This window comes from Mus musculus, chromosome 2 (genome assembly GCF_000001635.26).
Source record: "Mus musculus strain C57BL/6J chromosome 2, GRCm38.p6 C57BL/6J".
Lineage (NCBI taxonomy): Eukaryota > Metazoa > Chordata > Mammalia > Rodentia > Muridae > Mus > Mus musculus.
The window spans coordinates 90,456,281-90,471,086 of NC_000068.7; the positions used below are offsets into that span (position 1 = coordinate 90,456,281).

The following is a 14,806-nucleotide window of genomic DNA, read 5'->3' on the forward strand; positions in this document are numbered from 1 at the left end:
AAGCGGGACAGGACATAGTCACTGTTCCTGCTATGTTCTACACAACCAAAGTGGTGTGCCACAGGATAGGGTACCACTGTGTACGACACAATTTAAAGAGCCCCATACAGACTGCTTTCCTTAAGACTTTACAGTACACAACCTGAGCAGCCATATGTATGGTCTTCAATGCAGAATACGCAGCACAGCAGTCCTGGAAGGCGAGTACTGCTTCTCCTTTCACAGCTGAGGCTCTTAGCAAGGTTAATTACGTGACTGGTACATGGGAGAAACAGAACTCAAACCTGGGTCCACCTTATCTATTCTGAGCCTCTGTCTATAACATACCTCAACCACTTTCCAAGTCAGGTCCCTGCAGTAAAAGACTCTCTTAGGATAACCACTGATGCTTTAGAGACTGTCAGCAATATTTTTAGACCCTTAAGAATATTTATCTAAGTGCTGGGAGGCAGAGGCAGGTGGATTTCTGAGTTCGAGGCCAGCCTGATCTACAGAGTGGGTTCTAGGACAGCCAGGGCTACACAGAGAAACCCTGTCTTGAAAAACCAGAAAGAAAGAAAGAAAGAAAGAAAGAAAGAAAGAAAGAAAGAAAGAGAGAGAGAGAGAGAGAGGGAGAGGGAGAGGGAGAGGGAGAGGGAGAGGGAGAGGGAGAGGGAGGGGAAGGGGAAGGGGAAGGGGAAGGGGAAGGGGAAGGGGAAGGGGAAGGGGAAGGGGGAAGGAAAGGAAGGAAGGAAAGGAAGGAAGGAAAGAAAGGAAAGAAAGGAAAGAAAGGAAAGAAAGGAAAAGAAAGGAAAAGAAAGGAAAAGAAAGGAAGAAAGAAAGAAAGAAAGAAAGAAAGAAAGAAAGAAAGAAAGAAAGAAAGAAAGAATAGCTAAAAGTCAAAAAACACAAAGGTGGATATAACACCACCACCCCATGGCCTGATCTAAAACACAAGTTTGGCAAAGACAGGGGAGCACTGGACAGACAAATTAAAACCAATTCTTCCCAAACAGGGGGGTGGGGGAAGAGGAGAGATAGAAAATGAAGGAATATGAAGGATTGACAGGAAATTAAAGAGTGGGGAAGGGGATCTCTGTATAGTGTGTGGTCTTTTCTTCCACTAAAGCAACTCAGGCTCTTGTCAATAGATTCCAGGGAAGTGAGTCCCTACATATACAATAATGTTGTTGCATTTAAGTTTCCTTCCCTAAATTCCGTGGTCATATTATATGGCTATTTTTGGAAGAAAAAGAGAGTCCTTATCTTGAAGTAATCCATGTGGAATATTTATAAGTAGAAATGGTCAAGTCGTGTTTCAGAGTCTTCCTCCCATTATCAAGGAGGACAGAGGGGATGGAAATGTGCTGAGGAGTGGAGCAGCCGAGAGCTGACAAGTGTCCCACGGACATGGCTCACCTACTGTCTAGACTGCGGATATAGCTGAACATTTCTACAAAATGCCTTTCTAGATGCAATAATGGAACTCCCTACTGTAAGGGAGAGAAGGGGAAAAGAAAATAGAGAGAAATAGGGAAAATAGAGGAAGGGAGGGGAGGGGAGGGGGGGAGAGGGAGAGGGAGAGGGAGAGGGAGAGGGAGAGGGAGAGGGAGAGGGAGAGGGAGAGGGAGAGGGAGAGGGAGAGGAGAGGAGAGGAGAGGAGAGGAGAGGAGAGGAGAAGAGGAGGAAGCAAGTGTTTCTCAGAACTGCTCAGGATGTGGAAACACATCTCTCATACTCTGCAGTTTTAAGCTGGATTGCTGCGGAATGAGGTAAGCTGCTGATAAAAATACTTTAAAGGAAAGTAAGCACCCTAAAAGCTTGCACACTGCTGAGCCAGCTGCTCGAGGGGTAGCCGGCTCCTGGCCACAGGCCCACCTGTGATGCCAGTGGTGCAGATGTTCTGGGCGGGAAGCGCCATCTTCCCACATGACAAGGTGGCGATGCTGATGTTGTACGAGGTAGAAAAATTCAAATAGGCGACTTCCGTCCTGCACTCTGTGTCATCATCCGAAGTGCAGTTCTCTAGGCGTGTCATATTGTCCCAGGAATCACTCCTGACCCCCAGCTCGAAGCCTGTGTACATGCCAAAGGGGCAGGCCCACTTGAGAACCAATGCTGGCTCCTTAGGGACCACTTCACAGTGGAAGGAGGTCACTGGTTCAGGTTCTGCAAAGCAAAGAACAGGGCAAGATGAGGCTCAAGGGAAGCAGACAACCTGGCTCAACACGTGAGGAGAAAGCATGGGTGTGGAGGAAGGAAGATGCTCGGCTTCACTAAATAAAGCAATATCAGACCACACGACCTTGCATCAGTCACCTTATTGCCCAGGGGCTCAGTGCAGGACTGTCTGAGGGTTAAATGCCACATGGGTGTCAGTCACCAAGCAAGATTCTGGGAAAAGGGGCTAGAGACTTAGCAGGTAGAGCACTGGCTGCTCTTCTAGAGAAGTCAAGTTTAGCTCCCAGCTCCTGCCCCAGCTAGCCGTACAGGCTCATGTAGGTTTTTCTCTTGTAGAACAGTGGTCCCAGCAACCCCACTGAAGCAACAAAGCAAGCAAGCAGACCACCAGGATGCAGTCTGACTGAGCAACAGTACTGAAAGCCACACATCATTAACTACATCATGGGAAAGATCAGAAGAGGCCAAGCATCGAGCTCTAATGCCTCCTGCCCCTCGCTATCAAGCTCAGGCAGATCCACTCCCGTCCCTGGCCTCCAATAAATTCTCCAAAGCAGTGTTAGGTCAAAACCCTGTGATGCTCATGAAGTTGGCTCTTCACGCCCTCAGATCTATGCTCAGTCACCTTTATATGTATCCTTTCCGTGGTGCATCTTCACATCACGCCCTAGACAAGAATACCATTTCTCCCTTCCTTGGCTCTTTCTTTCTCTCTTCCGTCCTCTTAGCCATAATCACCACCTATCTACTTGCCTACTTTTATCTCTTATCCGTTTTGTTCAGCAGGCTAAAAGTTCTAGAAGCGCAGGGGCCTCTTTAAGAAGCACGTGCTCAATAAACACATTCTTGGTGAATCAAGGGCAACAGCGTCAACATTAATGAGCCGCCAGGCTGGGCTGGAGTTCTCCATGTCCACGGTTGCCCTGCAGGTACAGTAACCTACAGGCTGGGAAGGTTCCTGCATGTGAGTGCCGCAAAGGGAAGAACACAGGACTACTCACCCGTACAGAACAGATTCCAACCAGGTACCAGTGATGTTGTACCATCCCCAACTTGTGTAAGGATCTTCACTGTGTAAGAGACACCAGGGATTAACTCAGGGATTAGAATAGAAGGGTCTTTTGTGAAGTTGCTGGTTACATTGCTGCCATCTCCAGTCTTCAAGATAAGGACGGAGTAGGCATAGGAAGCAGAGGCTGCGTCCTCGTTCTTCCATCGGATGGCTGCCGTGGTGGTGGTGGTGTTTACTTCAATGTGGGACACACTGCTGGGCCCTTGGTTTAAAAGTAAAAAATGAACAAGAATGAACCACTTTGAATTATAGGCCTCTTTTATTTACTATATCCAAAAGCTGCCTGATTTTTTTTCAATAAAGAATTAATACAATTAATATGTACCACTTCAAAAGATGATTTCCTGAAAAGACATTCAGAAAATTAAGTCTGAAAAGAATTTAAAATGTCTAGGCTTCTTTTAATGTTTAATTTTATCATATATATTCTAATATATTGCCTCATACAGAGAGAGTGCTTCTTTTAAAATGTTATCATATACCTTCCCATACATTATCTCATACAGAGAAATAGTGTACTATAATGTCCAACCTCCTTTTGGAATCTGACTATTAAAGAGGGTCAAGCACAGGATAGGCTAACACTTCCACTGTCCGTCCATCTGAAGCCTGGGGAAACATCTCAGTCACTGTCACAGAAGAGATCCTCATCTGAGGGGATCTCCAGCGGCAGCAAGGACAGCAACTCTCTTTATTTTTCTGAAGAGTGAACAGCAGGCTCTACAACACTCTCCACTCTCCTATGATGCTACTTTCTGCTTACAAAGAGCAGCTGTGTTCACATAGCTCCTGCGCACAGTCCTACCATACAGAAGAGCCTTTACTGAGGTTGATGTTTCTAGTAAACTTCCCACTCTGTAACCCAGAGGCATAGCCCAGCCTCTCCCCATCAGTTACTGTACTTCCTCCATGGGAGAGGCAGGAAGCAGCCCCTCTGCCTGCCTCATCTCCCACAAGACTCACGTGTGTACTGGGTAATGGAGTTGGAGATTCCCTGGATCTGGTCCACTTCTGGAAAGATTGTGACATTGTATAAGGTGCCTGGGGTGAGGCTCCCTACTGTGATCCACTTCTGAGAACTGTTGGTCCTGATGATGGAGCCACTTTTAGACTCTAGAACTAAATGGTAAGTGTATCCAGAGGCATCGTCCGTATTCTGCCACTCCAACTGCATTTCAGTGGTGCTAATGTTGACCACCCGGATGTCAGTCACAGCACTGGGGTCTAGTCAGAGAAAAGAAAGGAAAGTATTTAATCATGATTCCAGCTTCACTTCAAAGTCTTTGTCAAAAGAACCAACTCTTCATTATCCAGATTTCCAATGAGGCCAGAGACCATGCACTAGGGATCAGGGCCAGTCTGGGCTACAAAGTAAACCTGCCTCAAAAAAAAACAAAAAAACAAAACAAAAAAAAAAAAAAAAAAAAAAAACAACAACTCTCCAGTGAGTTCACAAAGGCCAAACAGCGTCCTGGATGATTTTGAGCAGGAAAGACGGAGGAAATCAAACCCAGGTCCTCCTCCGTGAGATCATTCAGCGCTCTTAACTGCTATCCATGTTGCCAGCCCTACACTCTATTTCTTACCCTGAACTGGGATCCTGATGCATTTGACCTACAACAATCCATGAAGCTATGTACTGAGAAAGGATCCACTTTTTATCCCTGCACTGTATCTCAACAAAGAATGTATTTGAAGTTGAGTTTAATGCACACCTAGCATAGTTAGCAGGAAGGCCATGCTAACTATGGGCAAGGGCATTACATACACAGAGCAAAACCTTCAAGAATAAAATAAAATTAGTCATGTAATTTTAACAATGATGTAAACAAGAGGTGTAGCTGTGGACACAGGCAGGAAAGGAATCCAACCAGATGAGAACAGCTAAGAACATATGTTCCCTTTCCCTTTAGCATGGTAAATACACACAACATACTATTTATCATTAACCATCTGTCAATGTGCATTTTGCCAGTACTAAATATACCCATAGCATTGCATAAACATTACCATTATCACATTCAAAATGTTTTCATCATTTTTCAACATAAAATCTGTACCTATGTGACACTACCTCCTATTCCCTCCCCACGAGCCCCGCTCTGCCTCTGTGGAGTGGCCTATTCTAGGCACTTTGCATAAATGGAAGCGTAAGTACTTGTCTTTGGGAGCGTGGTGACACACACCTTTAACCCAGCATGTGGAAGGCAGAAGCAGGAGGATCTCTGTAAATCTGAGACCAGCTGTTCTATATAATGCCGTCCAGGCCAGCCAGGGCTACATAGTGAGGCCTTGTCATTAAAAATAATAATAAAATAAATTAAATGTTCTTTCTGTATGTGTGACTTATTCCACTTTGTAAAATACTGTGTGTGACTTATTTCACTTCACAGATTTACAAGATACATTTACATTATAACATACTTGAAGATTTCACTCCACATGGCAGAATAAAACTCTATTGTGTAGGCTGTAGATAAAGCCATATTTTGTTCATGTGTGTGACAATGGATACTGAATGGTTTCTACCTTTGGGCTGCTGTGAATGAACACTGGTATACAAAGAGCTACCTGAGACCCTGCTTTCAATTCTTTCTGACAGATAGCCAAGGTATGATCGGAAGGCATTTGTTTCCCTTTATCAAGCCTGCCTTTAATGCTGTCCAACCGTGTCCCAAGCGGTGACGACAGCTGTTTGTTAGTGGACAGTAACTGTACGTTTCCGGGGCCTTACTCCAACCCTTCTTGCTACCCATTCCTAGGAAACTACTCATAGGAAACTGCACACAAATACAAGGCTGACTTTAAATTATCCCATAAAATAAACAGTGCCAGACATGTTAGCACATGCCTTTGATCTAACACTTTGGGAAGCAAAAGCAGGCTGATTTCTGTGAAAAGCCAGCTGGGTCTACAAAGGGCAGCCAGAGCTATACAGTGAAGCCTTGTTTCAAAAGCAAATAAGAAAATAAATAGATAAAAATAAAATGACTCATACTTGACAGGGTAAGATACTCAGAATAAACAGGTGAGAAGAAAGCAGATTATAAAACCACACAGGAACCAAGACAGCCAGGTTTGTAAATATAGATGTCCATCTGCATCATAAAACAGTATCAGGGAGCTGGCTATGGTAGCATGTGACTCTAATCTTAGCACCTGAGAGGCAGAGTTCAAAGCCAACCTCAGTTGCATAGTAAGTTAGAGAGTGACATGAGACCCTCTCACAAACCTGGGTGGGACCCGTCAAGGTGGCTCCATTAAGTAAGAGCAGCTGCCTGCCGCACAAGCATGAGGACTTAAGTTCAATTCCCAGAGCCCAGGGTGGAAGGAAAGAACCAGTCCCCAAAGCCCTTTGACCTCCGTACCTATAGCGTTTGTAATAATTACTAACTTTACATGTGACTTTTTTTTTTGCTTGACTTTATTTTTGTATTGTTGATATGCACCACAGCCATGAAATGTTTTTAAGATTCTTTCTCATAAAAAGAAAAATAATACTCATAAAATAAGAAATCTATGAGTTACGCTGGCTCCCTGTAAGAAACCTCCATGTCCAGACGCTTACCAGTGCTCCCATTCACTGTACTGGACAGCCCTTCTGTCCCGTCTGGTCCTCGTGGAATTATCTCAAAATGGTAACTGGTTCCAGGCTTTAAATCTTCAACCATATAGCTCTGGTTTCCCGTCGAAGCATTTCGATGCTTCTCACCTCCGTCCTGCTTGATGAAAATCTCGAAGGACTTGGAGTCATTGCTCCTCCAAGCCAAACCAATTGCCCTTGTGCTGACATTTGTCACTCGGAAGTCAGAGACCTGATCGGGGGCTGTGGAAGACAGTGAGTAAGGTTAGGTGAAGAATCTGCATTCCCAGGCAGGGTGCAGCAGCGGCCCTGCCCACAACACCAACACTTGAACAGCTCAGACAAGGGCATCCCGAGTTGGAGACCAGCCTGAGATGCACAGAGAAAGCTCATCTCAAAAACAATAGTATGTAAAGTCTGTCTCCAGGGAGCAGGATGGCCAACCGTCATAATCATGGACACACATTCTCCAGAGAATCAACTGCAATATAAGCCCCTTCAAAGGCTGGCTAAGAAAGAGCCCTTGACCACCAAAGTATAGACACCAGGCCAATTACCCACAGGCAGTGACAGCAGTAAGGATCCCCAGGCTCTGGGACAGAGTGCTGGCCATGGCTGATGGCTTTATCCTGAACATGTTACTCAGCCTCCTAAAGGCCTAATCTCATCTCCATCACACATCACCTCACGCATGGTCTCCACGTCCATAATGTAAGGCGAATGCCAACTACATCACAAGGATGTCCTAGCACTCAATGACACAGTGCAAAAGCAGCCCATCACAAGTCACTGAGCATGTGATTAGGGTCAACCAATGACGGCTCTCGTTACTCACACACCCTGAGGGGCCCCTGTGGAACCATGTGCAATGCCAGGCACTCCTTCAGGACAGAACAGAGCTCTCTTGCCTGGTATCTATTCTTGGCACATAGCAGACCACAAGAAAGGTGAGCCACTGTGTGCTGGTTAGATTTTGTTGTAACCTTGATAACAACCTAAAGAGAAAAGGAAACCACAGCTCTATAACTGCCAGGTTGGACTGGCCTATGGCCATGTCTGTGAGAAAAAAGGTCTTGAATGATGATTGAAATGGGCATACAGACCACTGTAGGCTTATTACATCTAGGCATTTGGGCCTGGGTTGTTTAAGAAGACTAGCTGAGCAGGAGCCAGGAAGCTAGCCAATAGGCCATGTTCCTCCCCGGCTTCTGCTTCAGCCCCTACCCTTACTACCCTAAGTGATAAGACTGCTTGCCACCTGAAGTGTAGGCTGGCATAAAGTGTTTCGTCCACCAATTTCCTTTGATCACAAAGTTTACCACGACAGCAGAAAAGCAAAGCCGACCAAATAGCAAGGAGCGAACTTACAAGTGTACACTTGGAGGAAGCCTGGTGTGCCCTCCGTCTGACCCAGGAAAGGATGAACTGTGATGTTGTACAAGGTGCTGGAGCTGAGTCCGAGGATGATGGCCTCAGTCTTATTGACAGTTTGGTTGACGGAGTGGGTCCCCCCAGCCACGTGTATTTTGTAGACAATTGAAGTACGGGACCCATCGTAATTGCTTTTCCAGGTCAGGGTCATGCTTGAGGCACTGATGTTCATAGCTCGGACGTCAGAAACCTGGGTGGAATCTTTAAAGGCACAAGAGGGAGTGAAAGACAATCAGAGCAGTCAAGTCCAAACGGGAAGAGAGGAGAGAGGAGGGTTCATCAGTCAGTCGCCCTCACCATCAGCTCACCATGACCAGAAATGTGCGTGGGTCTCACCAAAGTCAGACATCTGTGAAGACAGCCTGGCCACTGCACCTCACAGATGTTCTGTGTTCAGTTTGTGAGCAGACCTTGGATTCCAGAGCAGGCAATCGCACAGACTTTCACATGTGCTGCCCTGGGGGCTTGGGGGTAAGCCAGAAAAGCCTTCAAGTACAGATCCACTCAAGAACAAACACACGCATCAAATCATGAATTAAAGATCTCACACCTGAACAGAGAGCACACTGGATTCTAACCTGGCTGGGCTTTACCAGTCAGGTAGACCTTAGGAAAGTCACTAAGCCACTTTCTTATAAGACAGGGTTATCCACCCTAACCTTACAGAAAAACATGTGAGAACACTAGACATCCTTCAGTTATCAACTCTATCAGCCCATCCTGTCTTTCTTCTGCCCATCCTGTGTCCCAGGAGGCTGCGCTCTACCTGTGACATCACTGGGGGCCTTCCCCATGGCCTGTGAGCACTCTGCACCAATGAGTGGCGTGGAAAGGATGGTGAGGGCTGCCTAGCAGGACTCGTCGATCTGACATCCTGCGTCTTCTTTCACTGGGCTCCAGAAAAACTATCTCCACCCTTACTTCAGCTCTGGAGGTGGCTTTCCACCAGCCACTTATTTGGGTTTGAAATATACTCTAATAGTTCCCTTAACCCTGGCCCACCCAATCAGTCACTTGAAAAATACCAGATGGGGATTGCGTGTGTTTCTTTGTGTGTATTTTAAGTGAGTGTGTGTGTGTGTGTGTGTGTGTGTGTATGAATATGCTGCAGGAGTGAAATATAAGATATATGAGATACACACACATATCAGTGATACATAAATCCTAACTGCTGTGCTGATGGTCTTCAAAGGGCTTTATGGAGGTGATTAATCATGAGGTGAGTGGAACATCATGAGTAGGATCCGTGTCATTATGAAGAGGCCCAAAAGCGACTCATCTGTACTGTGATATACGGAAGGAGACCCACGGCCAGACACTGACCATCTCCAGCACCTGGATTCACACTCCTAACCCCTAGAAATGTGAAAAACACTTGTTTGTAAATGTTTTTTGTACAAGCTGTCCAATCTGCGATAATTTATCACGTCAGCCAAAACTAACAAACACATAGTACAAAACACAACACCACATAATGAACACACAGCAGCTTCTGTATTTACCAAATCCTGGGACAGTTCAATATAACCCAGGATGTGTATGACCCAAACCAAGAGTCTACAAATACAACCACCATAACTTTAGTTTTTCTCAATGGATTTTGAAAGGCAGTTGTCTAGAGCCCAACCATATGACTCCTCTTAGCAAATCAGGCAAATGCCCCCTCCTCTGGACAGATCCAGCTCAGCAGGCATGGTAAGAGATACAAGGTCTAGATTTGGACCCTATCCACCCTCTCATACACGCTTCTCCTGTAGGACTCCCTACCGCCAATTACAGCACCTACAGGAACCCAGTCTCTTCAGCCAGTCTTCCTAGTCCTGAGTCCTAGCCATTGTTACAAGGTCACTGAGGACCCTGAGGTCAAGCAGCCACTCCAGGGTAACCTCTGCCCTTCTCACTGGCACGTTACCATTTCCAGAAGAGGAAAGAAGAAAGGCACGAGTCGCTTCTCCTTCAGCATGGATGCCAGGGCGAGCTGTCAGTCATTCCTTACAGGCTTATAACCAATGGCAATGCCTCTTCTTCCTCCCCTCCCCATCCGCTACTCTCAAGAGACACATGTAGACTCCCACACTCTCTAGATATCACACTAAACCTTCCAGAACTTACCAGGATCTCCAAGCTGTTCCCTAAGTCCCCTCCTTTCCCTGCATCCACTTATCCGAGGTTCTAGTCCTCGTTTTCCAACACCTGGGCTTCCTTCTGTAGCCCTCCTGGCTGGATCCTGGCTGAGGCTTCTTGATACTTCAAGCCATCTGCTGTCGCTCACACGCCATTCTTCTGAACACATTCTTACCCAGTCACCCTCGGGATGCTATCTTTTATAAATATTTGGATAAAAGAGCTTTTTATACAGAGTCATAAATCTTTCAAAAACCCTCCCCCTATCCTCTTGCCCTCTGCTTTCACACCCTAGGTCTGTCATCTGTATTTCTGATCAGGGCCTCCCTGACTCCCCTTGCACCCCATCTCCGTTAATCCAAGACACATCCTCCTCCAGAGAGACTTCAGATCCTCCCTGTAAGAGACCCTCCTTGGGACTGAATGTTAGTTAAAATCAGGCTTCACCTCATGTACTGGCTGGTTTTGTGTGTCAACTTGACACAAGCTGGAGTAATCACAGAGAAAGGAGCCTCCTTTGAGGAAATGTCTCCATGAAATCCAGCTAGTGATCAAGGGTGGGAGGGCCCAGACCATTGTGGGTGGTGCCATCCCTGGGCTGGTAGTCTTGGGTTCTATAAGAAAGCAAGCTGAGGGAGGCAGGGGAAGCAAGCCAGTAAGCAGCACCCTCCATGGCCTCTGCATCAGCTCCTGCCTCTAAGTTCCTAGCCTGACTGAGCTCCAGTCCTGACTTCCTTTGGTGATGGACAGCAATGTGGAAGTAAGTGTAAGCTGAATAAACCCTTTCCTCTCCAACTTGCTTCATGGTCATGTTTTGTGCAGGAATAGAGACCCTGACTAAGACACCTCGCAATGTCCATAGAGTAAGCAGCAGACAGTAGCCATGAAGCCTGCCTGTGAAGCTGCCCTGCCCCCTTTCCAAGCAGTACCCAACACTCTCGGTGGTAGGAACTGCTAGTCGCCTGTTTGAGAGTCAAGGCACACCAGCTCAATTACCCAGCCCAGCCATTCATCAAGCAGATACACAGCATCTACATGGGGACTTCAATAGATATAGGGTGGCCTGGCACTTCCTGGATGCCAGCTTGTTTTCTGTCCTTGTTCCTCTACCTTTGATCCTCACTCCCTCAAGTCTGTTGACCTAGGATGGTATTTCAAATTATTTTCTGCTAAGACACACTAAGCAAACACACACCAAGTCCCTGAGAACTGCGAAGCTACATATCTGAACGCAAAGGACCCAGGTGCAGACATTTCTGCATATGTTTATCCCAATCCTCCATCTAAAAGCAGAAACCGTACATCTTATTCCATCGGCAGCACTAATCACAAAAGCTACCAAATACTGAACTCACAGAGGGTGCCCGTGAATCACAGCTAATGACAGCAAAGTGAAAGTTAGCAAGGGTCTCAACAGAAAGTTCAGTGTGGCCCTCAAGGGCAGGCCAAACCCACAAACATGATGGCTAATCTGCAGATAGCAAGGACAGATGTGAAGCCAGAACTATCTGCTAAGCAATAAATAATTCAGATATAGGATTGCAAAAGATAAAACTTTATAAAACTCAGGCTGAATCCATTTCACAAAATCCAACCTACTTGTTTTAAACACTTTGTTCCTGGGCTGTCCTTCAGTGCCATTTGCTGCTTGAGAATAGATGGTGGCATTGTACTGAGTATCAGGCTTTAGGTCAGTAAGCAAGATCTCTGTGAGGGAGGGATCCTGGCCAGAGGGTGGGTCCACAGAGACAAGAGAATTCTTGTGTAGTTGGGATAGGTTGGTCACTGGGATTCTCTTGGTACCATTGGCATCTGCTTCAAAGACAGGAGGCAAAGAAATTAACCACAGAACACATCCCCCACCTTCCACCACCATCCCATAGGATGGCACATCCAACAGGGTACTCCATAAATATCTGTTCTCTACCACCTCCTGAGAAATATCCGGTTCCCTGAACAGAACCAGATACTTCACTTTGTACTATTACTCTATAAACACCACAGATAATTTGTAGTTTTCTTTGAACTCTGATATGCTGGACCATTCTCCTTTCTTTGGGAAGTTATCTTCTGCCATCCCACCATGGTCTCCCTCAGATTGCTCCATAACCCTACTTTTGCTAACGTAAGTCCATTCCAGTGTTTTTCCAGGACAACACTCCAAACCGTGGCAAAAAGGGCAGGGGGTGACCATTTCTCATTGAACTACTGGGTTTGGGGGTCTCTGAAAAGCAACCTGACTCACGGACCAAAGCAGGAGAAAGAGTAGAGAGTGGTCTATTTCTTGAAGGCTTCACTATCTATCATGGACCATAAATTATCTTTCACTATTAGCACTCAACATCTGGTTTCTGATTCTAATACCCAATTCGTATCTTTGTTTCCTTGGTGTAAAATAGGGATTTAGCCTCTCTTCTTTCTCATTTCACAGTTACCAGGAATCCACTGCAAAGTCTACAAAGTCTACAAATGACTCCTACAGAAAACATAGAAGACATCTGCTGAGCTCGCCCACCAAGGATCCCTCTCCTCAATGGGGGTGACTGATTTGGCTGACCATTGGTTATCACCTGTTACTGCTCACCTGAGATGAAAAGTGAAATGGCATATCTATCTTCCTGAACTCCAAATCTAAAAGTTTGAAGCCCAACTACCACACTGAGCCCTGTGTTCACTTGTAGAATAGAAGCACTCTTCCTCATTAAGGTATGAGATCAGACAACACCTCAGCAGGAAAACCTGCCAGCAATTCTAAAACCCTACACAAATACATTGCATATTTATATGTATTATGCATATGTATTATGCAAATACAGTGCATAGTACTGTTTAAAAGCAGTAAATGATAAAAATCAAAACCTGATACACAATTTTGTAACTCACCCGGGACCTCCTCTGCAACTGCAAAGTCAGCCTGTGTCTCATTTGATTCTGGGAAAGCGAAGCTATTATTGGTCCCCGGCTTCAGACCTGAAATATTGACTGAGGAATGTGTGGTCAACTCTTCAATCAGCATCCGGTAGGAGGCAGTGCCATTTGCATTGCTCCAGGTGAGACGAGCCTGTGTCACACCCACAGAGGTGACATGGAGATCAGACACTGGCCAGGGCTCTGTTTCAAAAACACACCATGGGTATTAGTGAGAAAAGCATCTGCAGCCATCTTTCCTTCAGCCACTGCCTAAGTGACCCACTAAATATGCGCCATTTATATCAGAGTCCAAACATCCCCATGACATCACAAAGGCAGCGGACAAACACCATCCAAAGACTCGAGAAGGAAGAACCCTTAAAACCCAAACTGCTTACATTCTGTGTTATTGTTCAAGATTGATCCCAAAAGGAATTGGAAATTCTTCTTTAAAGAAGATTTTAAAAGACATGCCCAGGCCCTTCCATCGCCTTATTTGCTTGACAATTTAAACATTTCAGCTGAAAGAACATACACTTCCTTCCATTTTTTGTTTTTTGTTTTTTGTTTTTTTGCAGCGTTTTTATTGCTTGTTTAGTTAGTTTCACTATGTGGCCCCAGGCTGGGCTCAGACATGCAGCAATCTTCCCACCAGTGCCTAGCATCTCTCCCTTTCCTCTGTGCGATAAGAACAGGGAGACCAGGGGAAGCAGGAAGACCAGCTCAAGAACACAGCCTGCCGCTGTGTGCTGTGAGGAGACCAGGGGCGGTGCTGCACACAGAGAAGAGCCCTGCCTGCGGCCTGCAGAGGGCTGACAGCCAAGAAGCTGGATAAATGACTCTAAGGCAGCCTCCAGCTCTCATATGACTGGTCGTTGGTTTGACTTCTCACATCAGATATTTCAGATACAAAGATTCTAAATCAGGTCACTGTGGGTGGGTTGGTTTTGTAGCTAACCTGGGATTACAGGGAGGCCTCCATGCCCACCCAGTACTTACTATGTTGGTGCTGAGGACCCAAAGTCTGGTTCTCACACTTGCACAGCAAGCACTTCATAGACTGAACCACCTCTCCAGCCCTGGGGGTTGGGGGTGGGGGTGGGGATGAGGATGCTGACAACACTAAGAGTTGAAGTAGGGTCTTACACATACTACTCAAACACTATACCACTGAGCTACATCCCCGCTCTCATTTTCTTTATCACTAAAGAATTTAACACCAATAAACTACACAATGTGATGGATCTTGGTGGCTGTATGGGTATCACAATCTCTAGCGACTAGACTCAGGCTCTCCAAATTCTAGTCCTGTCACTTGATATCCAGGACTATGGGATCTTAGAAAAAACTTAACTTTCCCACGGTTTTCACCTTCAGCCCTCGGGCTTTATGGAGACAAGATAATATCTTTCATACACAGTGTCTGATATGATCTTTTCCATGAGTCCTGCCCTGAGGGCTCCAAACCTCCCTCCTCACCACCCCATGCCTCTGCTGCTGTAGCCACCAGCCCTGTTTACCCTGTC

General features: G+C 45.9%; 1 protein-coding gene across 6 annotated transcripts in view; it reads right to left on the reverse strand.

The window, feature by feature from the left end:
- Positions 1-14,806, reverse strand: part of Ptprj (protein tyrosine phosphatase, receptor type, J) — a 150,939-nt gene that overhangs the window by 26,525 nt on the left and 109,608 nt on the right. For 4 of the 6 annotated variants that reach the window (NM_001135657.1, NM_008982.6, XM_006498994.3 and 1 more), the window contains exons 4-10: positions 13,254-13,481; positions 11,970-12,182; positions 8,184-8,447; positions 6,801-7,058; positions 4,196-4,456; positions 3,162-3,434; positions 1,858-2,148 (exon numbers count right to left, since the gene is read on the reverse strand). In NM_001135657.1, coding sequence (NP_001129129.1) covers positions 1,858-2,148; positions 3,162-3,434; positions 4,196-4,456; positions 6,801-7,058; positions 8,184-8,447; positions 11,970-12,182; positions 13,254-13,481 — 1,788 coding nt within the window. Of the gene's footprint in view, positions 1-1,857; positions 2,149-3,161; positions 3,435-4,195; positions 4,457-6,800; positions 7,059-8,183; positions 8,448-11,969; positions 12,186-13,253; positions 13,482-14,806 lie in introns of all 6 variants that reach the window. The other 2 variants (XM_006498991.4, XM_006498992.3) reach the window with 1 other exon arrangement.